General features: G+C 48.5%; 1 protein-coding gene across 1 annotated transcript in view; it reads right to left on the reverse strand.

Moving 5' to 3' along the window:
- Positions 1–497: 497 nt before the first annotated feature.
- Positions 498–27,958, reverse strand: part of LOC124482527 (teneurin-2-like) — a 118,941-nt gene continuing 91,480 nt past the window's right edge. Inside the window, 29 exon segments of the mRNA XM_047042882.1 lie at positions 498–2,337; positions 2,489–2,616; positions 2,933–3,311; positions 3,439–4,008; positions 4,878–5,162; positions 5,357–5,495; positions 5,800–6,047; positions 6,429–6,725; positions 6,916–7,151; positions 8,150–8,325; positions 9,003–9,199; positions 9,352–9,753; positions 9,990–10,265; positions 10,575–10,729; positions 11,136–11,377; positions 11,527–11,547; positions 12,516–12,768; positions 15,091–15,231; positions 15,751–16,018; positions 16,749–17,010; positions 17,687–17,806; positions 17,947–18,157; positions 18,494–18,640; positions 23,229–23,414; positions 23,497–23,697; positions 25,138–25,332; positions 25,448–25,549; positions 27,130–27,325; positions 27,645–27,850. Coding sequence (XP_046898838.1) covers positions 1,597–2,337; positions 2,489–2,616; positions 2,933–3,311; positions 3,439–4,008; positions 4,878–5,162; positions 5,357–5,495; positions 5,800–6,047; positions 6,429–6,725; positions 6,916–7,151; positions 8,150–8,325; positions 9,003–9,199; positions 9,352–9,753; positions 9,990–10,265; positions 10,575–10,729; positions 11,136–11,377; positions 11,527–11,547; positions 12,516–12,768; positions 15,091–15,231; positions 15,751–16,018; positions 16,749–17,010; positions 17,687–17,806; positions 17,947–18,157; positions 18,494–18,640; positions 23,229–23,414; positions 23,497–23,697; positions 25,138–25,332; positions 25,448–25,549; positions 27,130–27,325; positions 27,645–27,850 — 6,980 coding nt within the window. The 3' untranslated portion in view covers positions 498–1,596.

A 27,958-nucleotide genomic window follows, 5' to 3' on the forward strand; every position in this document is an offset into this window, starting at 1 on the left:
GAGGACAGGGGGAGAGAGAATAGGGCAGGACGAGAGGAGAGAGTAGAGGGCAGGAGGAGAGAGTAGAAGGCAGGAAGAGAGAGTAGAGGGCAGGAAAAGAAGAGAGAGGGCAGGAGGAGAGAGGAGAGGGAAGGGGGAGAGAGTAGAGGGCAAGAGGAGAGAGGAGAGTGCAGAAAGAGAAGAGAGGGCAGGGGGAGAGAGAGCAGGAAGAGAGAGGAGAGAGTAGAGGGCAGGAGGAGAGAGGAGAGAATAAAGGGCAGGAGGAGAGAGGAGGGCATGGGCATAGAGGAGAGAGTAGAGGGCAGGAGGAGAGAGGAGAGGGCAAAAGAGGAGAGGGCAAGCGGAGAGAGTAGAGGGCAAGGGGGAGAGTATCGGGAGGAGGAAAGAGTGGAGGGAGGAGGAAAGCGTAGAGGGCAGAAGAGGAGAGAGGGCAGTGGAAAAAAAACACAACCAGAGCATCATGGAAAAAAGGTTTATTCAGAATAAATTTCCCACAAAGTCCTCTTCACCCTAGACTGAAGAATCGTCATGACAACAGTAGGTATCATCATCATTATCATAATGTACATGTGGATGCATGGACCGACCGAGGACACTGGACAGACTTTTTACACAGATGAGCAGTTACACTCATACACCGCTAGAGGGAGCAAGAGGATCAAACAACGTCCCCTTCACAAGGTGATGAATGAGTGAAGAACGAGTGGACAGTTGCGGGTGCCTGATTACAGACGCCCTGGGACCACACAGGTCACACAGGAGAAAGGTTGAATCTTTTGAGAAAATTGGACAGTGTTTTACATTTGTAGACAGTGCTTCATGTTTCTGAGTTATGTATGGTGAAGGTTGAAGCCCACATTAGAACTTGGTCTTGAAAGGACCAGGAAATATATAAACAAAATGAAAGCACGACTTACATTGGTTTTACATTGGTTTTCAATACCTGTACAGTAAATTAAAGTTAATAAAAAAAACATTGAGATCACTTTTAGAAGAGAGTGTTTTACAAAAAGAAAAGTCGTCTTATATACAAACTGTTCATGATTGTCGTTTAGTGCAAACTAAGAGAACAACTACAATAACCTTGGAGTCCATTCATTCGTTTTTTTCTTCCTTCTAATTAGTCAGAGTTTGAAGTAGTCTTCTGCAGGAACATTATGTACATACTATCCCCACCTTCGCCCACCTGGACAGACACCAGCAGGTCTCCAAAGGAGTTCTAGAACCTTCCAAGGTTCTTTCTGAAGTCATTTGGATTTGAAGGGGAGGGGGCCGCCAAGTTTAAGTTAGGAGGGTGGGTGGCACTTACTTTCACCGTTTTCCAGAATAATCCCTCCAGAACAAAACAGAAAAAACGAGTGAAAAATGATTTGGAAATTTTGATGAAACATCATCGTCATATAGTTATTAGTAAATTCAGTCAGAGGAATCCCCCCCCCCCCCCAAAGAGTTTCCATCTGTCAGGATAGTCGTCCAACATTACATCACGTCTCTGACACGCTCAGCCCTCCCAGGATCCCCTATTCCCCTACAGGTGTCCCAGTGCTGAGCCCAGAGCCAGCCAGGCCTCAGGGGGTGCTGTGGGCCCTGGCCCTGTTACCTCCTGCCCATCTCGTTCTGCCTGAGGAACTGGATGTTGCTGCTGCTGTCTGCCAGCTCAGGGTACTGTTCCACCGGCAGGATGTAGTAGCCATCGTACCCCGGCACCCTGCCTGTGGCTAGCAGCTGCTGCCTCTCCCCCTCCTCCCACAACCTCCCCCCCTCCCTCCCCTCCCGTGCCTGCGTCTGCTCCCTCCCCCATGCCCCCGCCAGCGCCCTCTGGTGGGCAGCCTCCAGGAGGCGTGCACGCTCCTTCTCCAGCACCTCCCCTGCCAGCCCATAACGCACGCTTAGTGACATGGCCGGCGTGTGGATCTCCACGGTGACGCCACGTCGGGAGCGGCCGCTCACCGTCACGTTGACGCCATTGTCCAGCGTCTTGCGGCCGCCGCTCAGCCCCAGCGCTTGCAAGTCTCCCTCTGACGCGCCCAACTTCACCAAATGGTGGCAGTCACGTCCATCCAGTGTGTAGTGTAGCCCTTGCAGGTAGAGGGCGCCGTTGAGCACCTGCGCCAGCTTGCGGCCGTCCTCCCCCGCCAGTGCCGACACAGCCGCATTCACGTGACCCTCTCGGATGGCCAGCTGCTGGCCCTGCCCTATGATGGCGGGGGCCCGGGAGCCGAAGCTGAACCCAGGCTTGTCTCTGCCGGAGGAGAGCTGCTTCTCCAGAACACGGCCCTCCAACGCCATGAAGGCCTGGTTGAGACGCTCTGCAGCATACTGGACCCCCGTCTGGGCCTGCACACACACACACAAACACACACACACCACCCGGGTCAAGACGAGTGTGGGACGTGTGTGTTGTGTGTATGTGTGGTGTGTGTATGAGTGTGTGGTGTATGTGTATGTGTGCATGTGTGTGTATGTGGTGTGCGTGTGTGTGACCTACCTGTATGGTCTCATGCTGGGTGGCCAGCAGCTCGTAGGGAGGGTCGGAGAAGTAGAGCGGTTGCCGTGGGAACCCTGGGATGATGTTGCTCAGCTGAAACCCGAACATCACCAGCCAGCTCTTCACATCTGCAACACACAAACACACACACAAAATCATGTACATTAACTATGCACAGACAAGCTATGTGATGATGATATGCAATATTGCTTTTTGCTTTATATGCTTTATGTGCTTTTCATTTCAACATTTGATAATGTTGATTTGCTGTTTAAACCAGCTCATGTAACTGACAGAGCAGTTAACGGGAAAAGGCTGGCACAACAGGAAACAGGAAGAGCTACGAAAAAGGAAACAAAAAGAGCTGCGAAACAGTAGTGCTGGGAAACAGGAAAAAGGGAAACAGGAAACAGGAAGTGCTGTGAAACAGGAAACAGAACATACCCGTGACGTAGCTGTGCATGTCCGCTGGGTCACTGAGCGGGTTGTTGTTCTTAAACATGTACAGGTTGAAGGGGGCAGGGTCTCGGCCAACCTTGGGCAGAAGGGCGTGGTCGGGGGCGGTCCAGCGGCCCGCCAGCACATCGTAGTCCCGGTGGGAGAAGTGGACCAGCTTGGTGAGTGGGTCGTACAGGCCGCCATGGAAACCGATGACCAGGGGGAAGTCCGGGTTGGAATCGTGGAACAGCTCCCCGTATGCCGTGTACTGCAGCTGCTTTACCATCTGGCCGTTACTGCTGAAGATGGCGAGCGGCGTGCCCGTGTTGTCTGAGGCGATATAGTACTCCTCGCCACCCGTCACCTCCATGGCAAACAGGTGACCCTGGAGGGGGGGGGGGTGAGCGTGTTAGTTTATACATCTGGATGGGTGGATGGAGAGAGAGAGGGAGAGAGAGAGAGAAATGAAGATAAATAACCAACCAGCTAACCAGCCAGCCAGCCTGTCCTACCTGCAAGTCGTAATAGAAGGCCGTGATCTCCCCTCCAGAGTGGTTGTACAGGTGAGTGATGCATGTAGGATAGTTGAGGTCGGCGTAGAAGAACTGCATGTGCTCCCCGTCTGCGGTCCTCCGCGCCACCCTCCTCCCAAGGCCATCGTAGCGGTAGCGGACGCTCCACCCCCCTGCTGCCCGACTGTATGCCCGCTCCAGCAGGCCGTTAGAGTTGTACTCAAACACGTCTGCGCCACGTTGACTCAGCACGCCGTCCTCATCCAATCGGTACTGGATGTCGCCCAGCCGCGTGATGCGGTCACGCAGGTCGTAGCGGAGGGGGAGGAGCCTGGCACTGTTGCCGGGGTTGAGCAGGTGCAGGTTGCCGTTGAGGTCGTAGCTGTAGCGCCAGGTGGACCAATCGTTGACCTTGACGCTGACCAGCTGTCCATCTCCGTCGTACTCGTAGCGGTACTGTGTGGTGTTGGCATACGGGCCAATCTTCAGCTCCCTCTTGATGACCCGGCCCATGCTGTCGTACTGCACCGTCATCCAGTACATCAGAGAACGGAAAATCTCGTACTGCACCTTTAACGAGGAAGGAGACCATGCAGAAGGGGTTACAGAGCAAACCAGGCAACCGGCCTTGATATTTTTTTCTTGCCTGAAGTAAATTTAATTTGTTATTTGTATAGACTGTTGTTTTGTTTTGTACTCTCCAGTGGGGGTTGACATTTATTGATTCATGGATGGGTTGCTAGGCTACCTACATACTCGTCTATCAGTCATCTTTAATTTCCTTCTGGATTAATAAACTGAATTTAATTGAACATTGAACTGATCTGTCATTGAGACCAGCAGTTGTAGAACACATGGCGTGTGGTAAAGCTCCCATCTAAAGGGAGAGTCTATCAATAATTACACCATATATAAACCAAGAGGGACAGCAACACCATGTGGCCAATGATGTAAAGTTTCAAATACAAGGAGCGCTAAAAATGTCTATGGTAACAGTGTCTTATATTGTCCTCCTCTCCAGCCACGTCTGTCCTTCCTCTTCACCTTCTTCTTCATATTCATGTTTATCCTTCCTCTCCTCCATATCTATCCTTCTTTTCTTCTCTCCTCCATATCTATCATTCCTTCCTTCCTCCATATCTATCCTTCTGCTCATTTCTCTCCTGGCTGAGCGGTTAGGGAATCGGGCTATTAATCAGAAGGTTGCCGGTTAGATTCCCGAAGATGTAAAATGATGTTGTGTCCTTGGCAAGGCACTTTACCCTACTTGCCCCAGGGGGATGTCCCTGTTCCTGAAAGTCGCTCTGGATAAGAGCATCTGCTAAATGACTAAATGTAAATGTAATGTAAATATCTATCCTTCTTCTAATTTTTCTCCTCCATGTCTATCCTTCCTCTCCTCCATGTCTGTCCTTCCTCTACTTTTCTTCTCCCCTCACCTCCTTGATCCTCCCGTGGGCGTCAAAGTGTTTGGACAGCGTCATGACGGCCGTGGTGATGATCTGATTGACGTCGTAGTAGATGATTCCGAACTTCCCAAAGTGCTCCACTTTCCCGGAGATGTCATCGTAGCGATAGAGGTCGACAGGAAGTGAGGTCTCTCCAATGACGGGCTTCAGGCTGGCCACGCGGAAGCTGCTGTCATGGTAGGTGTAGTCAAAACGAGCGTTCACCATACCCTCCTCTGAGAAGCGATACATCTGTTTGTCCACCAGTGGACCCACCTGACGAGGAGAGCAGGACCTGTTAGTGGTCGGCCAGCCAGCCAGCAAGCCAGTCAGCCATCCAGACTGAAAATCAGCAGCTAGACAGACAGCCAAACAGCCAGCTAGCCAGCCAGCCAGCTTTGTGGTGTCTACAGTAACAGTGTGTTAACCACGGGGGATATCCATGGTGATGGGTATCCATGGTGACGTACCTTACGATAGCGGATGGTGCAGGAGAAACCCCCGCTCTGCAAGTTGACCATCTTTAGCAAGCCTGACGTCTCATCGTAACCAAGGGTGACCGCTGTCCCATCATATAATATCTCTGTAAGCTTCGACAGTTTGCCATACCTGGAGGACAGGAAAGGAAGATGAGAGGAAGATAGGAGAGGATGGAGGGAAAAGAGAGGAGAAGAGAGGGGAGGGATGAGGAAAGGTGGGAGGACGGGAGGAGAAGAGTGAAGGAGAGGAGGAGGGATAGGAGATAAGGAGGAAAAGAGGAGTTGAGGAGAGGAGGAGGGAGAGGAGATAAGGAGGAAAAGAGGAGTTGAGGAGAGGGGAAAACAGGACAGGAGAGGAGATGTAGTGTCATACATACACAATTTAATAATATAATTGGATGGATTTTATCATCCAGATAATCCAAGCATCTCACCTGTAGAGGACCCGTCGACCGGTGCCCAGGTAGAGGGTGGCACAAGGCCGTCCATCCTGGATGAAGTCATGGATGATGGTGGCGTTGCTCTCGGGGGGGTTGTAGGTGTTGCGGATGAAGCCCAGAGACACGTGTGTGGACATGGTGTGACGCGCCATGCTGGGGACGGTTACCGAGGTGACGCGCCCCAACGGGTCAAACTCAAACACGTACTGCCTCTGACTCTGCTGGAGGAGCAGGACCACGGACTGGAGAGAGGGGGGGCAAAGGGGGAGAGAAAGAAAGATACATTCTGTCACAGTGTTTGGTATTGTTTGTAGCTGGCGTTGCTGGACATTACAGTTTATTTGTTTCGTATTTTAGCCAAAGCATAAACCAATAGTGCATTTAGATAGTACAGCTTATAATCAAACATCAAAACTTAGTTCTAAAAGTAGTTCAGGGGTCAGAGTCAGGGAACAGTCTGTTTTTACTAGGCACAGTGCAGAATGACCACATCTCAGCTACCAGGCAGAGTACACAATATCTCAGCTACAATTGACGACTAAAGGATGGATTTCCATTCTTGACCCCAGGTGGTTCAGGGTTTGATTGACAGATGAGGCGACCAGTCACAGACTCTATCTCACCTTGTCCAGGTAGCTGAATTTCCAGACCTTGCCGTCTACGAAGGAGCGTGAGACGATGCGTCCGAACGTATCAAACTCGCTTCTTTGGCTCATACTGCCGCGCTGTAAACCAATCAGACGGCCTGTAGAGGAGTATGACACATTCACCACCGCCAGGCTGCTGCTAGGCAACCAGGTGACGGGGCGCCCCTGGGCATCGTAGATGATCCTGAGGGTGAACTTCCTGTGATCGTCGTAGAGCTTCTCTGTCCTGGTGGTCCGGTCAAAGTCCACTGACAGAAGGTTCCTCCCATGGGCCTTGGGGGGAGGAATGGGAAAGGGGTAGCAATGACAGAAATGATTAACAAACTGCAGATGAGCACAGTCTTAGTCTATATATCTCTCCATCCCATCCCTCCCTCCATCCATCCATCCATACACCCACCTCCCCCTCTAAACCCCTCCCCCCTTTCCCACTACCCATCCTCCCCCCTTCCCCCAGCCTCACCCTGAGCTTGCGTCCGAACACGGTGACCTTGTTCTGGACCAGCTCTTTCCGCGTGCGCCACTCCAGGGCGTTGAGGCCACTGTCCGTGGGCAGCGAGATGTTCCGGCGGCCCACACTGGAGCCCAGCGGCCCTGCCACCACGTGGGGCTCCATGTGGAAGCTCAGACCCATCCCACTGGCGTACGACACACGCACGCTGCCGTTAGAGAACATCTGGTAGGTGTTCCTCACCTGGTCTAGGGGGGGAGAGGGTGATAGGAGGCAGAGGGGAGAAAGAGGAAAACAAAATAGTAAAAAAGGAGAAGAAATAAGGTGTATGGGAGAAATTGTTATAGGTAAAGAAAGGGAGATTAATAAAGAAAGATTAAGAGAGAAGAGAGAGATTGAAATAAATTGAATGAGATAAGAAGGAAGTGAAAGTGTGCGGGAGAGATTATTATAAACACAGAGTAATAAAGAGAGATTAAGAGCAAGATCAATAAAGAAATAGAGAATGAAAGTGATGGAAGGAGAGGGAGGGGGAGAGAGAAGGAGAGCGATATTGGACAGTTTTCTACACAAGAGAACAACTACAAAGAGATTACATTTGAACATTCGACCTGATGGAATGTAGCAGTGCATTAGGCGAGAAGAGATGGATATATGTATTTTGAGACAGTACCAGTTTCCTCGGACAGACTGGGAGAATTAGAGGGCTTTAAACACCGAACAAGAACTTCATATCACATTAGCATCCCATAATGAGATCAGGTACTCCATTCTGAGGGAGAAAGGTATCTCCCAACCAAATAATCAACCAATCTGAATCTCCGTATAAGGTTCCGGAAGAAATCTAACAAGAGGGGAGTAGTCAGCTCCCCGTTCCTACGTTTCTCAAACTGGTTTATCTGTATGAAACTGGAGAGCCCAGTCCTGCCAGACAGATTTACTTATAGGGGGGGGGGCTTTCTGAGTCAAACCCCCCACATTAGAGGAAATAAAGTGCTCATTTGGAGCAAGCCAAGCTCATTCAGGAGACCCCAGGGCAGCTTTCTAGATAAATCTACCCAATATTCACTTTCACTCCATCCTCTATTCTACATCCTCCACTGCTTTTCATCCTCTCCTCTCCTGCTTTTCATCCTCCCCTCCCCTCCCCTGTATTTCAGATCAGAGGGTGGTTGCTACAGACACATTCTTGACCAGTCACCGTTGGGCGTGGTTGTCACGGCTATCACACGGCCACCGTAGTTACCTTGCACCAGGGTGTAGGAAGACTCGGTGGAGGAGAGGTTGGTAATGAGCGTGATATCGTCGTCGCGGCCCGAGCTCTCCATGTCGATACTGGTTGCCGTGTCAACCTGACGTCGCAGGCTGGTGACCACGCCCGTAGGGTAGGAGACATTGGTCACACGCCCCTCGCCATCGTACCTGGGGGAAGGGACATTTACTGGCTGGTTACTGGCTGCTTATACCCTGGTTACTAACTGGTTATACCATGGTTATAAGATGGATAAACTCTGTTTACTGACTGGTTATACCCTGGTTACTGACTGGTTATACCCTGGTTACTGGTTGGTTACTGGCTGGTTATACCCTGATTATTTACTGGTTCCTGACTGGTTATACCCTGGTTACTTGTGAGTTATACCCTGGTTTCTGACTGGGTATACTAGTTATTACTGGCTGGTTACTAACTAGTTTCCAGGGTTAGGCTATGTTATGGTAAGACATACTACTGACTGGCTGGATATACCATGATTACTGGCAGGCTACAGGATGTTTGAGGGACAGTAACTAAGTACACCCTAAGGGGCGTTAGTGGAGCGTGAATATTATCATCTCTCTAAAATGAGTAATTCCTCCATTCATTCTGAATGAGTCATTAACCATTCTTTCCTTTATGACCCAGAATCACACTTCGTTTCCAACCTGTCATCTCTTAGACTCTCTCTTTCTCTCTCTCTCTCTCTCTCTCTCTCTCTCTCTCTCTCTCTCTCTCTCTCTCTCTCTCTCTCTCTCTCTCTTTTCACAAGCACACACACACTCTCTCTTCTCTTTCTTTCACACACACACACACACACACACATACATACACACACACTTACTGGTAGAAGTTGGTCCAGCCTGTCTCGTCAGCCTTGGAGGCCAGCAGGCCTGAAGAGGCGTGGTAACTCATGAGCGCCACCTGCTGGTTGAGGGCTGAGACAGAGCGGAGCCAGCCTGCAGGGTCCAGCCCCAGAGACAACACCTGGTTCTCAGGTAGAACCACCAGACGCACCTGGCCCGAACCGTCCCTGCGCACCTTCAGCGGAGCACACAGCGCAGTCTACACTGAACACACCACACTTTACACTTTCTTCTCTATCACCTAACCATCCCTTCCCTTTACTCATCCCCCATCTTCCCCTCCTCTGTCCTCCTCCATGCCCCCCTCCTCCCCTCCCCCCTCCTCACCCTCAGGCTGTTGTTACAGTTGTCGGTGACGGAGGCCAACTCAGTGTCAGGTCCGTATGTGAAGTTGAGCAGCGTGTCCCCGGTGATGAGGCTGACCGTGTGCCGGTGACGCCCCTCGCCGTCGAACACGTAAAGCTCCTGATCCCGCGGCGACCCTGCCTCGTACCCGCCCCCCGCGGCCGTCAGGGGCCGCTGGGGTCGGACGGCGCGCACGCGGATGTTGTTGAGGTCGGAGATGAACAGCGTGCCGTCAGGCGAGGTAGCGAGGGAGGACGGGGCATTGAGGAGGGCGTCGGCCGCATAGCCATCGTCACCATAGTAACAGTTGCAGTTGACGTCGTTCTTGCAGTCGCAGTCGGAGGGGGCGCCGGCGAGTAGAGAGATCTCTCCAAACGCACTCACCTGGAGAATCAGGGCACCAGTCAATCAATTTTGTTATCAATCAAGTTATTAAATTAGTTAATCAACAAACCAATCAACCAATCCATCAATGGATCCATCAATTTGTCAATCAATCATCCAATCCAAAACCAATCACTCAATCAACTAATGACATTGATTATCTGCTGCCTCTTTAACAGTTTTGTTGAGGGATCCATGATGGCTGACAGTCCTGACCCCCGGCACCCGACCCTTACCTGTCGCACGCGGTTGATCTTCTTCTCATCGGTCTCGGCGATGAACAGCGTGCCGTGGTGGTCGAGGGCGATGGCGGTGGCGCCCTCCAGGGCAGCGTGGATGGCGAGGGGGCTGAGGGAGTAGTCAATCCCTGGGACCAGGCAGTGCATGGGCCGGCCGGCCACGATGCTGACCTGCAGGGTCTGGCTCACCCTCAGGACCACGTTGTTCTCCAGCACGTACAGGGAGCTGTCACTGGGGTCCACCGCCAGGTCTGTGGGCCACTCCAGGCGCACCTGCACACACACACACACACACACACACAGACACACAAGTTAACACACACACACATACACACCCACACACAGGTACACACAAAGATAAACACACACTGACAGACACACAGGTGTACACAAACACACATCTGTGTACACACACACACAAGTAAACACACACATACACACCCGCACACAGATACACACAAGTACACACAGATATACACAAACACAGGTCGCGCACATACACAGGGAGGTACACACATACAAACACATGGTTGACAACAGGTCTGGCTTCAGATGTTTAAGACGACCCCTCCCACCCCCCACCTGGCTGGCGTCCATGCTGGTGTCACAGCTGAGGGGTCGTACTGCGGTGAGGTCGTTGGTCCTGATCACTGTGGAGATTATGCCATTCCGGTCCACCTTGCGGATCATGGTTGCGTCTACAAAGTAGAGCAGCCCCTCCTGGTCCACCGCTACGCCTGCTCACAAGGAGGACAGGGAGGGAGGAAGGGAGAGAGGGAGGGAGATGTCAGATTATATTTCTCCTCTCTCTACAGTACCCTAGCCTAAGCCTCCTCTCTTACCTCTCCCCTTTCTCTCTTACCCCTCCCCAACCTCTCTTACCCCTCCCCCCCTCTCTTACCCCTTCCCCTCCTGTCTTACCCCCTCCCCCTCCTCTCTTAACCCTCCCCCTCCTCTCTTACCCCCTGCCCCTCTTTTCTTACCCCCTCCTCTCTTACCCCTCCCCCTCACCCCATCCTCTCTTACCCTCTCCTCCTCTCACCCCCTTCCCCTGCTCTTAACCCCCCCTTCTTTCTAACACCCCCGCCACTCTTACCCTTCCCCCATTCTAACCCTGGTTCTCTTGCCCCCCTACCCCCTCACCCCGGGGGCTCATCAGGGCGGCCTGGGTGGCCTGGCCCCCGTCCCCACAGTGGGCGTCGTTGAAGGGCACACACTGCTCGCCCGTCCCTGCCACCACCGGGGCGTCCTTCAGACGCTGGCGACCGCCCGCCGCCCCGCCCGCTGCGCCCACGCGGTAGATTTGCCGGGAGTTGGTGTCAGACAGCAGCAAGTACCCCGTCACTGGACACACTGCCAGGTAATACTTATGGCTGGGATTGTTGCTACGGAGACCGGAGGAGAGGGGAGGGGGGGTTACAAGTTTGCAAACCATAATGTCCATGATGAGGATGATGGTGATGAGGATTTTTATGATAATGAGGATTTTTATGAAGACAATGAGGATGATGATGAAGATTATGACGTTACCTACCCATGTCTTAGGTCCTTGTTCCTAAAAGAAAGAAATCCAACGCTGTGAGTTTTAGGTTAAACTTAAATTATTATTAGTATTTTTTTTGGGAGGACAACTTTGTTGTTATTACATTTATTTAAGGAAAAAAAAAATAATATCTGATATGTGAAATAAACAAAAAATTACCCATAATAACATAAATATATCAATATACTAGGAGTGTGCAACAATATATCGCGGTACAATATATTGCAATGCAATATGATACGATGTCCATTGTATCATATTAGTTGAGCCACCAACATGCTCTGCACCTGCATCCGGCGTGCATTCACCACATTCACAGATATCTACGTTGTATGTACAACACAGAAAGTAAAGATACAAAATCGAAAAACACTTTCGATGTTCATCCGAACAAATGAGACTGAATACATTTTACCAAACAATTAGGCTACATTTTTTATGACCCAATCAAATAGCACAGTGTGGAGTGAGGCGCTCGATTTATAAATATAACAAACATAAGGCCTGGGACACACTGGCTAATAAGTGGCTGGTAAGTGTTTCATTTTGTTCGGTTTCAGTTTCGGCCAAAACATTTAATTTCAGTGCATCCCCAAAAGAAAGTTATTGAAAGCTGTTAATGTTTTGGATGTTATTTGAATTTTGGTTAAATGTTTTCATTTTGTTCAAAATATCAAGATACGTATCGTATCATGAACCCAGCAGTGTGATGTTTGGAATTAAATTGTGAGCTGAGTGTATCATTACACCCATATTATATACTTTACAAATACGTACACATACATACATACATACATACACATATTTATCCATATGTTTACAAATACACACACACATAAACATACACACATATATATATATGATAATACAAAGCTGGACAACAGTGAACAGAGACAAGTAACTGGGGGAGGGGAGGATGGTGCAGAGTGGTTGTGGGAGAGAGGGGAGGAAGGGGTAGTTAAAAACAAACACACACACACCTCAGCTCCAGGATGGCGGAGGTGTTATTCATGGTGGGGTAGATGCGTCGTACGAAGTTCAGGTCGCCCACGTACAGACTCCCGTCGCCGCCGCAAGCCAACGCCACTGGCGCTAGCAGCTTGTTGCCCTCGGCAACGCCGCTGCAGCTGGGGCAGGAGATGCTCCGCCTCCGGCCATTGCCCATAATGCTGCTGATGAGCGGGGGCTGCTGGGACAGGAAGATGTTCTCTCCACTTCCTTTATGAAGGATGCCTGAGGAGAACACCACAGTCACTGTCTACAGGTGTTCAACAAGATCAACACTGTCTACAGGTGTTCAATATGATCAACACTGTCCACAGGTGATCAACATGATTATCACTGTCTACAGGGGGGTATTCCAGAAAGCGGTTTCAACAAACTGTGAACCTAACACTGAACTCTGAGTTGATTTACTCTGAAATGGGAAACCCCGATTTTTCGGTTCCATAAAAGCTAAATCAATTTGGAGTACGTCCACCCTGAGTTAAGCATGATAACTATTAAAAGCCAACATCTATGGATGTTGGCTTAATAAGTGTTAATAAGTGTTTATGGCAAATCTGAGCACATATTCCTCTAAAACGCCATACGGCTGTAGCAGCGTATGGCGTGGGAGACAATTGCTGGCTGAGTCAATGCATACATTTGAATTCAGTAGGCAGTTCATACATTGAACATTTAACCACACTGTCTGTTAATATTAAAGGTGAAATAGTGGTGGACTTTAAAATATCATGTTAAATGTTATAGGCCTATTACTGTAAATATAAAAACATACTACGAACAGGTAAGGCATATTTTGTTTAGGCCTATTAGCTCGTGATTGTAGCCTATCTTGGTTTTAATCATATTTGACATGAGACAAAGTAAATATCAGTTGGTGCCTATTTCAACTTGTAGTAGCAGTAACCCCCACAGAATGCTTTTTATCACAGGATGATGATGATGATTAAGATGACGAAAATACGTTTACTGCTGCCGCTGAGATGGATGCAGAGAATGTAAGGTAGCTACTGGTAGTTATCTCCCCATGTACTTTTATTTACCTTCTTGTGTGGAATTTTCTGTCACACAGAAATTATGAAGAAAAAATATTTGCACATTCTGATCCTGTTGAATTGAGCATGGATGCTGTACATAGTGAGATGCTCATTTAATGACAGGTGAATTCTGCATGAGGAACTGTGGAATTTGCTGTAATTTCATGTATTCCCAGTTACCAGGAAAGGAGCTAACCCAAGTGCCAAAAACTGACCAAGAGATGTGTATTTATGGCAGAAAAATAAAGGCTGATCTTTAAATTGATTTTCTGGAACACCAGTCACAGGAGGGTGCATGGTCACAGGTGAATAATGTTAATTGTAGGAACAATAGCATATATAAACACTCATTGTTGGAGTTATATTTGTAGGCAATGAAGAAGACCAAATAACATTCTATGATTTGTCTTTATTTCAGTGCCAAAACGCATTTGGTCTGTACTGAGTGCACGTCCACGGTGTGTAACATTAGCGATGTAAGGGCTGAGAATGTTGCTAAAATAAATTATGGAGTGTGATGGGAAACGGTAACGTTAACTTGGGTATTAATCAGGGAATTAAAGCACATCGAATCATTGTCTTATAACCCTCTTTAGATGTATAACTAAATGAATAAAATGTTGTTCGAGATCGGTGGGCCAAACTAGGAAAGGACACCCCATGTCTGCCAACTATATCAGGCTCAGAAAGTGGGAGGGGATAGGTAGAAATGCAGAGTTTGTTAGAGAAATCCTGCTAGCAAGCAGGTTAGGTTCACAGAGTAAGTTACCATGGAAACTTACCAAATGTTTTCGTTACCTTTCTTTCTGGAACGGAAAACCCAGAGTTCCCCTTATTTTACGATTACTTAACTCAAGGGTTTTCACTAAACCTGGTTTCAGGAATACCCACAGGTGTTCAACATGATCAACACTGTCTACAGGTGATCAACATGATCATCACTGTCTACAGGTGATCAACATGATCATCACTGTATACAGGTGGTCAACATGATCAACACTGTCTACAGGTGATCAACATGATCATCACTGTCTACAGGTGATCAACATGATCATCACTGTATACAGGTGGTCAACATGATCAACAATGTCTACAGGTGATCAACATGATCATCACTGTCTACAGGTGATCAACATGATCATCACCGTCTACAGATGATCAATATGATCATGACTGTCTACAGATGATCAATATGTTCACTGGTTATAAGTGATCGCCCTCCCTTTCTCTATCTCTCCCTTACTCTCTCTAGCTACCTCTCTCTATCTCCCTCTCTCCCTGGGACACAGAACTGTTATGTTATCCAATCCTGCTATTCCTCCTGTTGCTATAGGAACGGCGTGGTGGTGTTATTAACTGCTGTGCAGCAGCTGTCTGTCACTGCTTTACCAGGGGTATTAGTAAACCCTCAACCTGTTGAACAGGAAAGTGTGTGTGGACTGTGTATGTGTGTGTGTGAGGCTGCTTGTGGTGTGAGTGTGCGTGTGTGTGTGAGTGTAATGTGTGTGCGTACCGCTGCGGGTGTTGAGGGCGTGGTGTTTGTCCAGGGACCAGCCCCCCAGGTTGGAGGGCAGGAGCTCATACCCCTGCAGCACCACCACCCTCCTCTCCCATAGCACCCTGGGACAACCGTCATACTCGTACCCCACCGACACTGAGGAGGAAGAGAGAGGAGGAAGAGTATGTCAGTCCCAGTAGGAGGCATTATTAAAGAAAGAGAGACAGAGAGAGAGAAAGAGTGAGAAAGAAACACGTGAGCCACCTCAGGGTGCAGATAGATTTAATCTATCATACATTCCCACCAGTAATGCATCAAATATATGCTACATTGTCATGCATTGTAACCCCCCTAACCCAGCTCCTCTGTTCTTTCTCTTAATCCCACTTGTCTGTGCTGCCCACAAACCCCTCCCCTCTGTGCTGCCCTCTTAAACCCTCACCTCTGTGATGCCCTCTTAACCCCTCCTCTCTGTGCTGCCCTCCTAACCCATCCTCTCTGTGCTGCCCTCTTAACCCCTCCCCTATGTGCTTCCCTCTTAACCCCTCCCCTCTGTGCTATACCCCTAACACATCCCCTCACTGCTGTCCCTTAACACCTCCCCTCTGTGCTACACCCCAATTGCCTCTTATTTGTGCTACACCCTGAACCCCTCCCCTCTGTGCTGCCACTCACCCACAGCGTCCGTCAGCCCATACACCCTCTGGCGGTACGCGTCAGTTTTGTCCCAGACATAGGAGAAGGCCAAGTTGGGCGAGGCGTGGAAGCCCTTCTGGAGCAGCTGGCCCTCCACAGCCACCATCAGGTGCACCCTGGCCAGGGAGAGGGGCACCTGGGCCGGGGTCAGGGTGACCCGGAGCAGGGCCTGGTAGCCCTGGGTCCTAGAGCTCAGGTAGCTCAGCTTCAGGCTGGAGCCTGGGAGATCCAGCTGCTCATGGACCACCTGGAGGACACAGAGACGGATCTCAGGTTTGTGTGTGTGTGCGTTACCTGGGTCTCAGGTGTGTGTGTTACTTGGGTCTCAGGTGTGTGTGTGTTACCTGGGTCTCAGGTGTGTGTATGTGTTACCTGGGTCTCAGGTGTGTGTGTCACCTGGGTCTCAGGTGTGTGTGTTAACTGGGGATCTGGTGTGTGTGTGTTACCTGGGTCTCAGGTGTGTGTGTGTTACCTGAGTCTCAGGTGTGTGTGTGTTACCTGGGTCTCAGGTATGATGTGTTACCTGAGTCTCAGGTGTGTGTTACCTGGGTCTCAGGTGTGTGTGTGTGATACCTGGGTCTCAGGTGTGTGTTACCTGGGTTTCAGGTGAGTGTGTGTTACCTGGGGATCAGGTGTGTGTGTGTTACCTGGGTCTCAGGTGTGTGTGTGTGTTACGTGAGTCTCAGGTGTGTGTGTGTGTTACCTGAGTCTCATGTGTGTGTGTGTTACCTGGGTCTCAGGTGTGTGTGTTACCTGGGTCTCAGATGTGTGTGTGTTACCTGGGTCTCAGGTGTGTGTGTGTTACCTGAGTCTCAGGCATGTGTGTGTGTTACCTGGGTCTCAGGTGTGTGTGTGTTACCTGAGTCTCAGGCGTGTGTGTGTTACCTGGGTCTCAGGTGTGTGTGTTACCTGGGTCTCAGGTGTGTGTGTTACCTAAGTCTCAGGTGTGTGTTACCTGGGTCTCAGGTGTGTGTTACCTGGGTCTCAGGTAGGATGTGTCTCAATGCAGGCTTGGAGCTGAAGAAGGAGGAGAGTGGTGATGTCACCACCAGGGGGTCGGGTCGGGTGGAGCTGCTAAGGTCACATCCTGTTACGCTGGTCTCCTCCGTCCGCAGCACCACTGTCTCCACGGCGACAAACCGGTTCCACGGCAACCACATTGTGCGTTCCTGGCCGATGAACGGAGCACGCTCAAAGCGGAGTGTCAAAGACATGCCGCCATTGGCTACCAGGTCAAACCTGCACAAATAAGGAGGTTGGGGTTAGCCTCTGATTGGCTGATTGGATTAATTGATAACTTGATGGGGCCTATCAGCATGACTCATTGTAACTACACTGAGGCTGGGCCCCAGTGATACAGCTGGCTGGTGTTGTAATGGCATCCCAGTGGAACAGCTCTTCACTGTCCTAACAGGAACATCCATCCTCATCAGCATCTCTCTGGGATCCATTGCTTTTGAGATCAGATACAGCTGTGCTCATTAAGGCTGCTCAATCAAACGCTGTGATGAGCTGAGTGCTGACATGTTGATTTGGGACTACTTATGGAAAAAACCCGTGTGTGGGTGTTAGTGTTTGTGTGTTGTCATGTTGACTGCAGTAGGAAAAGGCTGACGGGCTTGTTAACATCTGTCATCATTAGCAGATGTAATCAGCTGTTTAGCACGTAAATAACTCCTCCAAAATCAGTTGTTTCAATTGAGCTCCTCATAATTCATGTTAATAATTGATTATTTTCTTATGTGACGACAGTATCGTTAGCATTGTGTGTCTGTGCACATGTGTGTGTGTTTGTATGTGTGTAGGTGAGAGTGTGCATGTGTGTCTGTGCGTGAGCAGGTGTGTCCGTGTCTTTGTGTGTGTGTGTGCATGTGTGTAAGTGTGTGTGTGCGTGTGCAGGTGTGTGTGTACATACATGCCGTCGGGCCTTGTGAGTGTGTATCCGTAATGAGGGGATCGGAGGAACGTCACGTTGACCCCCACCAGGGGCGTTCCATCTGATGTCACCACCTGACCTCGGATCAGACACACCAGGCTGGGGGCAGGGCAGGGTAGAGGGCGTAGAGTAGAGGAGAGTATAGTAGAGTGTAGAGTATAGTAGAATACAGGAGAGCAGAACACAGTACAGTAGAGTAGAATACAGTAAAGCAGAGCCCAGTAGAATCAAGCTGTTACCTGGCGTTAAAGGGGTTGTTTCCAGGAATTATATGAGTGGCGTCCTTCCCCACCAATGACCCGACACGTTCATAGAATGACCTCACTTTCTGGCCCCCTGATTGGCCCTGCTGGATGATCTGGAGGGGGTCCCGGGCACCTTGGCACAGTGGATTGGTCAAACAGGGGGTCTGGGTGCAGCAGTCAGGGTCCATGCAGTCTGTCAGGCCATCTGGGAGAGGAGGACATTATTAGCACACACATACACAGACACACACACAAACATGCACACACACTTGCAGACATTCACACACAAGTTTGTTTTTATATCCTAGTGGGGCCCAACCTTTCACTTCCATTCAAAATTATGTCTAACATTAACCCTTAACCCCTAACCTTAACCTTTAATAATTCAAACACATAAAACCCTGTGAAACAAAGTTACTGGGCACAGCAAAATATCCCACAAGGTCATGTTTTCATGTTTCACTAAACTTCTGAGGACATTTGATCCCCACAGGGGTAGTTAAGTAAGACCACACAAACACACACACATGCAGAAACAAACCTCCTTCGTTGTCCTTATTGTCGGAGCAGGAGATCTCCATTGCGACGCTACAGCCAGATCCCCTCCAGCCTGTGTGACAGTCACAGCGCCACATGTTCTGTCCCAGAATGCACTGGCCATTCCCACTACACAAGCCTGGACACCCGTCTGGGGGGGAGACAAGGGGAGGAGGAAGAAGAGAGGGAGGCAGGAAGGCAAGGGGAGTGGAGAAGGAAGGGTTTTCAGAGGACAAGAAGGAGGAGATGAGGGGAGGTGGGCAAGGGAAGTAGAGAGTGGGAGAGACAGATGAGGAGAAGGAAGACAGAGAGATAGATACGTCTTTAATGAGCGTGAAGCGAGGGTGTGGGATACAATGAACCTTAGTAACAGTCTTAGTAACCTGTGTAGAGTATTCTCTAACAGCCCATAATAACCATGCTAATGAGCAGAGTATTGATTCTACAGTGGAGCTGTAGTTGTTGCTGTGGGCTACAGATCCAGGAGAACTCTCCTCTGGGACACCAGCCTGCTATCTTCAATATCCACTCACTTTGAAAGAGTATTCAATAAACAACATACATCCACTCACTGTTACAGTGTTCGATAAAAATATTTATATCCACTCACTGTTAAAGAGTACTTTTGGGTGGATATAATGTATTTCACACAATTCATTAGTGCTGGATGATGTTCCTTCTGGGGCTGGGGTGTTTGAGCAGTAAGTGTGTGTGTCTGTGTAAGTATAGTTTGTGTAGCGTGAGTAAGTAAAGCTTGTTGGTGTGTTTGTGTTAAAAACACAAAAATGCTGCAAGAAGAAAAATAATCCTATCGAGGAAATGGGAGCAGAACCTCATAGCTTGTGGCAACACATTTTCAAGGCTTTCAAGCCTTGCTCACGCTTTCAAGGTGGAAGATTTTGGGACAATTATTAGAGCTAAAATAACTCAAAAGGTTCCTGATCGGAGGCACATGAAACCGGCGTATTTGGCCGACATTTTTAGGTGTCTGCTTGTGCATCACAACGAACTGAATGCTAAAATGCAAGGTCAATTAGAAAATCTTCTCACCTCGTCTGACATATTGCATGACCCAAGCTCACACTCTAACAGGGCAGGCTTGAGATGTTTCCCTTCATTCAAACAGCAGCAAACATCTCTCCGCATGTGAACATTCTCAATGACAGATTTAGTCGCTACTTTCAATCTGAGTTATTTTGCACAGTTTGACTGGGTCTGTGACAGTCCTTGTGCACTGGAAAGCTCAATATCCCTGTTTCACTGCTGGCTCGGGATCAACTGGCATACATCATAGTAGATCATACATTAAAAATAAAACTTCCAAGACATGGCTTTGGACAGGTTTTGATTATCATCGGAAAAGGACAACCCAATGGTTTTGAGTAGCACCATCGCAATCCTGCTAGCCTTCTCTATAACATACTTGTGGGAACTGAGTTTTTCGAGCCAAACTTACATCAACATCCCTGACAAGACAGTTGTGTGCATTGTTCCAGGATCATGTTTCCCATTGCTAACAAGTCACATTTGTCCCCCCTCTCTTTCATAAACCACTAATGGTATGTGTGTGTATGTGTGTGTGCGTATGAGTGTGTGTGTGTTGGCCATCTGAAGGGTATAGAGTGCACCCTTTTTAATATATTTTTGACTGTTGTGACTTTGCCTACTTTTACATGGTTCCATGGCTGAAATAGCGTTGAGAAATGCTAGTCTAGAGCTCCCTTGGGTATAGACCAATTATCACCCTACGTCACACAACTGTCAAGCAGTCTCAACTGCGCATGTGGGTTGCAAAAGTGCGAACTTCTCCCCGTTCTATTACTCTTGAAGTGTCGTTCAGGTCATCATATATCTCTGGCCACTGGATTGCAGGGCTTGATATTAAGTTTTTGAGGCTCTTGGCCTTTGGACAAATACATTTACGTTCACTTGTCTATGCACAAAAGTCACTTGACCCCGATACCCTCAAATAGCCTGTCCAAGTGATCGGGCAAAACTAGCCTGGCTAACGGAGGTCGCTTTCTCAGACAAATGACGAATGAAACAGACAGGTTAAAGAAATCTGAGATTCTGGCTATCTTCACCAGACTCATATCTACATTAGGCAGTCCTCCCTGACGTTTCTGGTGTAGAATGGAGTGAAATACAACATTGTGCACACTGCCAGTGAGCGAGTCTGACTGAGGCTAACGTCAAAACAGTGTGACTGGGATGTAGTCTCACTCAGATTGCCAGTTTAAACAAATCAGAAAAATAATCGGACCAGCTGACTAAAAGCAGAATTCCCATATCTCTTGAAAGCTGCCCTGCCGACTTTTTAAATGTAGAATTGACTGTAAAAGTGTAAGATTATGAACTTTGTGACATGACGTGAAGACATGGTTGCCGCTCGACTATGCGGTCTGTACCGGGCGACATTCTCACTCAAATTTCAAGACTTTTGTGACCCAATCTGCGACAGATCATTAGGTAATCACTTTCTCTCCTAGAGGCATGTCCTCCTCGACGCTTTTGGTCTTTTTAAATCTAACTATTTGTATTATCCGTGTGGTCCTTTTGCCATTTAAAATGCTATCCTTTCCCAGTTTTCTGCAGCCACGTTGTGCACGCATCCTGATTGTTTACAAACAAATAATTGGTCTATAGGATCAGAGGATGTCGATGAAATTACCAGCCTGACGAGATCAACTCTGAGATGAAGACAGAAGAAGGTGTTGGTAGCACAGAGAGGTGACGCACACACGCACCAACAAGCTTTACTGACACACACACACTGCTAACTGACCGCTAACTCACACACCAGCACACCCCTGTCTCACACACACTGACACACATACACACCCTGACACACACAGACATACTGACACAAACACTTACATACACACACTGAGACACACACACAAACTCACACACTCACACACAGCAGTGTGTCCCAGTCTCATCAGTATTCTGGGAGTCAGTGGGAGTGTATTAGCAGTGCGATCGTGGCCTGCTCTGGTTAGTTAGCATGCTGCCCAGCTGGCTAGCCTCTCAAAGGCCAGGGACATTCAAATTCCTCAGGGGTCAGATACACACCACTAAAACTCCCCGCTTCATCTCGGCCTGTTTAACATGGTGGAACACACATACACTCATGCTCGCACACTCACAGACACACATTTGCAGGCAGCTTGCTGAAAACACAGAGAGATAGACAGACAACACGATGTGCAACGCTATGCTAGCTTTGACGAGAGGAAACATTTACACATGGCGGACTTTGTAAAGTCAAAGGGAGACACTTCAACATGGACTGCTGACACTAGCACAGACGCTACCAATCTCTAACAGCGCTATACAGTGCAAACAACACTAAGTTTGCCAACAACTCTACAAATGCTACGAGTGACGATGGTGATGCTGTTCATAAAGCTAACAATTCTAAGAGTGTTAATAATGAATAATAGTACTAAAAGCAAATGAGAAATCTGTTCCCATTACAATGTAGTACAAAGATGACTAATGCTCTTTCCACAACACTAGATGGCCCAGTGTTGTGGCTTAGACAGAACGTAGGGGGGCTTTACTGGGAGAGGAATACGTTTACCTGGCTCAAGGTTATCCCAGTGGTCTGCAGTAAACACACAAACACAGAGCATGCTGAGAGGGTGTGTGTTTGTTAAGATGGGTAATACAGAGCCCTGGAAAGAACAAAAGGAAGTTGGAAGCAAATTCTCTCTCAACGAATGGGCGCAGAGCAGAAGAAAAAGATGGAGCCCTTCAGCTGAAGAGAGCCCTCGTGGATGACGAGGGGGTGGGGATGGTGTATGTGTGATTTTAATTGTGTGTGTGAGAGTGTGTGTGTGTGTGGGTTTGCCTCAGAGGAGATGGACAGGTTGACAGGCTGAGTGACAGTTTAGTAGAGTGAAGAGCCTCTCAATGAAGTGTGTGTGTTAGCTCACTGTCTATGTGTGTGTTTTAGTCCAGTGTGTGCGTGTTAACTCAGTGTGTGTGTTAGCTCACCAGGGCTCTCAAGTTTTGTCAAAAGTTTGGCGTGAGATTACCATATCTGTGAACGTTTGAGTACTAAAATCCTGGAGACAGGAGGGGGGGTTTTTCTGATTGTCTGATAGGTGGCATTTAACTCTCTATAACTCGATACAGCTCTCAACTCGGCAGAAAACTTACGTCTGTATGCCTGCGCCTCGTCCATTAATTGTATATAGCGGGACAAGTTATTCCTTACTACTGGGGAGTTAGGTGGCTGAACGGTGAGGGAATCGGGCTGGTAATCTGAAGGTCGCCAGTTCGATTCCCGGCCGAGCCAAATGACGTTGTGTCCTTGGGCAAAGCACTTCACCCTACTTGTCTCGGGGGGAATGTCCCTGTACTTACTGTAAGTCGCTCTGGATAAGAGCGTCTGCTAAATGACTAATTGTCTAATTGTACTTCTCAGTGTGAGAAATACAAGGTGTTGCGTAAGAAATGGTTGAAATGCATCTCACGGCGAATGCGTGAGGCTTAACAACTGGGGCTCACTGTCCGTGTGTGTTAGCCTGCTGCGTGTGTATGTATATTTGTCTGATGTGTGCGTTTTAACCAGGTGTGTGTGCGTTAGCCCAGTGTGTGTGCATTAGCCCACTGTGTGTGTGCTGAAGCGAGGGTTTACTTGTTAGCCTACTGTATGTGTATCGGGGCGTGTGTGTGTGTGATAACCCGGTGTGTGTATGTGTTAACCCAGTGTGTGTGTGTGTTCATACCGATAGAGCAGTGCTCTCCGTTCCAACCCTGCTGACAGAGACACTTCCCGTCGCGGCATGTGCCGTGCTGCACACACAGAGGGTTACACACACGCTGGTCACAGCCTGTGCCCGTCCAGCCCTCCTCGCAGCGACACACTCCATCCACACACATCCCGTGGGCGCCGCAGTCCGATGAACACACCTCTGGGGAGAGAAGGAGGACACACATACACACAGGCATGAGCGTCTGGGTACACTGTATAGTGTGTGTGTGTGTGTGACCTACCCATGGAGCAGTCGGGGCCTGTCCAGTTGGGGTCACAGCTGCAAATGCCCGTGTCGGGTACGTAGGCTCCATGACCGTGGCACTGGTCAGGGCACTGGGCCCGCGCATGCTCACACTTCAGCCCTGCCCAGCCCGGCTTACAGTGGCACTGCCCGCTCACACATGTCCCATGGCCAGAACAACCCGGGTCCACACAGTCCACTGAGGGGGGGAGAGATAGAAATGGAGTGAAAGACATAAAGAGAGAGGGCGACAGACAGAGTCAGAAAGAGAGGGAAAGAAAGAGAGAGGGTGACAGAGAGATAGAAATGGAGAGAGAAAGAGAGAGAGAAACAGAGAGGGAGATAGAAATGGAGAGAGAAATGGAGAGAGAAATGGAGAGATAGAGAGATTGAAGGGTGGGAAAGAGATTAACACACTGGCACAAACAGAGAGAGACAGATTAGCACATGCTCATTTGTGCATGGATGTGTTAGACGCACTGGGACACACCAATGCAGATGCATACACAAACACACACACACACACACGTACATACACACACAGACGCACACACACACAAACAGATGATAATGGGTTCTATTGGATAAGAGCCTTGTAAGAGGGCAGAATAAAATAAGAGAAACGAGGTAGTATGAAGTCCATTATATCCTCTGTTCTTCCTCTCATCACCTCTCCTTCCCCCCACCTCCCCTCTCTTTACTCCCTACATCCCTGCCTCCCATCTCTCCTCCTTCTCCTCCCTCCATCCCTGCTACCCCTCTCCTCTTCCCTCCATTGACACCTCTTGTCTCTCCTCCTCCTTTTCCTCCCTCCATCCCTTCCTCCCAGCAGAGTAGAGGGTATAAGAAGGTAAGTGAATGATTTAGCTGCAGAGCTATTCTTTAACTGGCAGATCAATACTGCCTCTACATCTCCTTAATATCACTTCTGCTGTATGCTGTGTGTACTGATGGATGACTGTTTGGATGACTGGATAACTGACTGGCTGACTGACTGGCTGGATATCTGGGGAACTGACTGACTGGCTGGATGAATGGCTGACTGACAGGTTGGCTAGCTGGGGAACTGACTAACTGGCTGGATGAATGCTGGCAAAACTGACTGGCTGACTGGTGGCTAACTGACTAGCTGGCTGGTTTGCTAACTGGCTGGCTGGCCGGCTAGTTGGCCGGCTAACTGACTGACTGATTTACTGGATAACTGACTGGCTGGATGACTGACTGGCTGGCTAATTGACTGACTGGCTGGCTAGCTGGGGAACTGACTAACTAGCTGGCTGAATGGCTGGCTAACTGATTGGCTGACTGGATGGCTAACCGACTAGCTGGCTGGTTTGGTAACTGGCTGACTGGTTGGCTGGCTGGCTAATTGACTGACTGGCTGGCTGGCTCACACTTCCTCTAAATTAATCTGGCTCCCAGGAGGAGAAAGCTGAGATCCTCCCTGAAGACATATTCACAAGCACGAGTGAGAGAGGAAGAAGTAAATGTGTGTGAGAACAATAAGTTCTGTTAAAAAGAGATAGGGGGTAACGAGTGAGTGAGAGACAGAGAAGAGTGCTCGTTTGTATGAGTGTGTGTGCACAGGATTGTATGTGTGTGTACGTGGACATCAGCTGTGATCCCTGACCAGTCTCACCCTCCTCGCAGCTGTTGCCGCGGTAACCCGCAGAGCATGTGCAGGAGCCCTTGGAGCAGGTCCCGTGCCCGTTGCATTCTGGGTTGATGCACTGGCCGACAGGAACGTCACATTCAGGCCCCTTCCAGCCGCTGTAGCAGATACAGGTGCCCTTGTCATACTGTCCGTTTCCCCCACACAGCACCGGACACGCCGCTGGGGGGGCAGGGCGTTGGGGGGGGCGGGGGTAGAAATACAGAGACAGTTACAATTTGGGTATACTCTGTGACTTCCTGTTTAGGAGGCGGGTGGAGCAGGAAGTACGAAGTACCTTTGGAGCAGTCGATCCCGTGGAACCCTGGGAAACAGTGGCACACACCAGACGTGCACTCACCGTTGCTGTGGCAATTCTGTGGGCACTCCTGAACGGAATCTGCAACCACATGGAGTAATCATGATCAGGCTGTCATCCAATCAACAGAGACATGAAGAGAGTTAGAGAAAGAAAGACAGAAAGAACCAGAGAGATAATTTCTGAACCAGAATCAGAATGGGCTTTAATGGGTGTGCTTGCCTTTGGAAAGGTGCAACCTTTGGTCTCTTTCATATACAGTATATGTATTATTAATTATTTGTACTAAAATAATAAACCCCTATTTTTCTGAATACTTGCACTACAAAGACAATGTTGGTGTCAAAATGTTCTTATTGGTCCCGATTGCGAACTTTCCATTTGACTGTTTACGTATAGTTTACGTTTTTGTGGAGAAAAGTGAAGCTAACGGTTGCTTACAAGCTAGCCACAGTCAAACTTCACTAACTAACATTACGAACACACGCCTGACCAACTAAGAACATTAGTTTAGCAGCTTGTTAACTTCTGGGAGATAGCTAACTACCTAAAATGGCAAGACAGCTGCAGAAAACACCACAGGTAAAGAGGCCAGGGTGATAACTATTTACTAATTTAACATTGTGATAAAAACACAATTGTGAAATGTAATGTACAATATGATATACGTTTATATTATTAAGGTAGTACATTTACTTTCAGAAACAGTAGTCTGCTATTTCACTGAGGCATTAGCATCATGACATTAGCCTCTGTTGCCCGACACATACGACAGTGAAGAGGAAAACGTTTATTTTAACGTTTTCAATCGTTAAAATAAAAATGTCTTCACAAATAAATGTTTGTTTTAGGATGTATTATGACATTAGAAATTTAGAATACAAGTAAAGGTTTTGTTAGTGAAAGTATCATTACCTGTGGTTTAAAATCATTGTAGCTTACTGCAATGCTGTACGCGAGACACTTCACTTGGTAAGAAAAGCTATTCCACCGTGGTTTAGCGTAAACTTTAGGAAGCCAAATGGGGACAGAATTTTTGGCACCCCCTTTACTTAAATCAAAAGTCCCAGATTAGTTTTTCAATTGGTGAAACTATCTGACGTTTTCATGCAACTGTTCCAACTATGTGAGGCCACATAGACCATCCCCTCTTGCAGGTTATGAGAAGAATCACATGGAAATTAGAAGAGAACACTTTCATTATATACTTCACACTTATTATTTTGAAGTGTAAATGAGCAGCAACTAATTTAAACTTTAAAATGTAATCCATGTAATTTTTATAAATAATAAGTATGCATTTATTTAAATTACCAAAATATTACTTTTTCAGTTAAAAACAGCACACATCTGCAACTGGTGCAAGCACACCTCACAATTTCCCCCGAAATTGAACCTAAGTTCACAAAACTATAAAAACTTTAACACAAATTTTATGTGGCAGGAAGGTGCATACGATAAACAAACTTACTTAAATGTAAAAAGAGGTAGAGAAAAAACCAGAGAGAGAGAGCCAGAGAGCCAGAGAGCCAGAGAGACAGAGAGACAGAGAGACAGAGAGAGAGATAGAACCAGACACAGAACCAGAGAGATAGACACAGTGAAAGAGATAGATAGATACATTAAATATATATATACAGAGAGAGAGAAAGAGGACCCACCCAGAACCACAGTGCTGAAGGAGACAGTCTCTTTTTCCCTGCCGTCGTTGTAGAAGGCCAGGTGCCAGGTGCCAGGGTCCAGGTACTGGACAAACACGGCCTCATTCAGAACCACCGTCTGGATGCTCCTCCTCTCCCGGGGAGACTCCACCACGCTCCACTTCTCCTTCCCATCCAGACGCTCCATGAAGTCATACTGGGAAAACAAGAGCATATTATACTACTAGACACTACCCCATATGAAGTCATAGTCTACTACTACACTCCACCCCATATGAAGTAATACTACAGTACTACACACTACCCCATATTAAGTCATATTATACTACTGTACTCTACCCCATATGAAGTCATACTATGCTACTACTCTCTACCCCATATGATGTCATACTATACTACTGTACTCCATCACATATGATGTCATTCTGGGTGAGCAAGAGCCCCTAGTTACCTGTGCATGTGACAGGGATAGGCCCTAGTTATCTATGTGTGTGAGGGGGGCAATCCCTAGTTACCTGTGCATGTGAAGGGGGCAGGCCCTTGCGTATGTAGACCCCAAACAGGGCGTCTTTCCCCAGGGAGATGTTGAACTTGAGGAAGAGGGGCTGGCGCAGGTGCAGCAGGGTCCTCCAGAACACCCCCGAGGGAACTTCCTGACCCACCCTCCTCCCCACCTCCAGCTCCCCAGACACAATACTGCTGTTCCTGTACACCCAGGGCCCTGAGGGGGTGGGGGTGGGGGGGTGGGGGAGGGAGGGAAGGTGGGATGAGGGGAAGGAGGGAGGCAGGGTTGGGGGAAAGGGGGGAGGGAAGGTGAGATGAGGGAGGG

This window comes from Hypomesus transpacificus, chromosome 20 (genome assembly GCF_021917145.1).
Source record: "Hypomesus transpacificus isolate Combined female chromosome 20, fHypTra1, whole genome shotgun sequence".
NCBI classification, from domain to species: Eukaryota; Metazoa; Chordata; class Actinopteri; order Osmeriformes; family Osmeridae; genus Hypomesus; species Hypomesus transpacificus.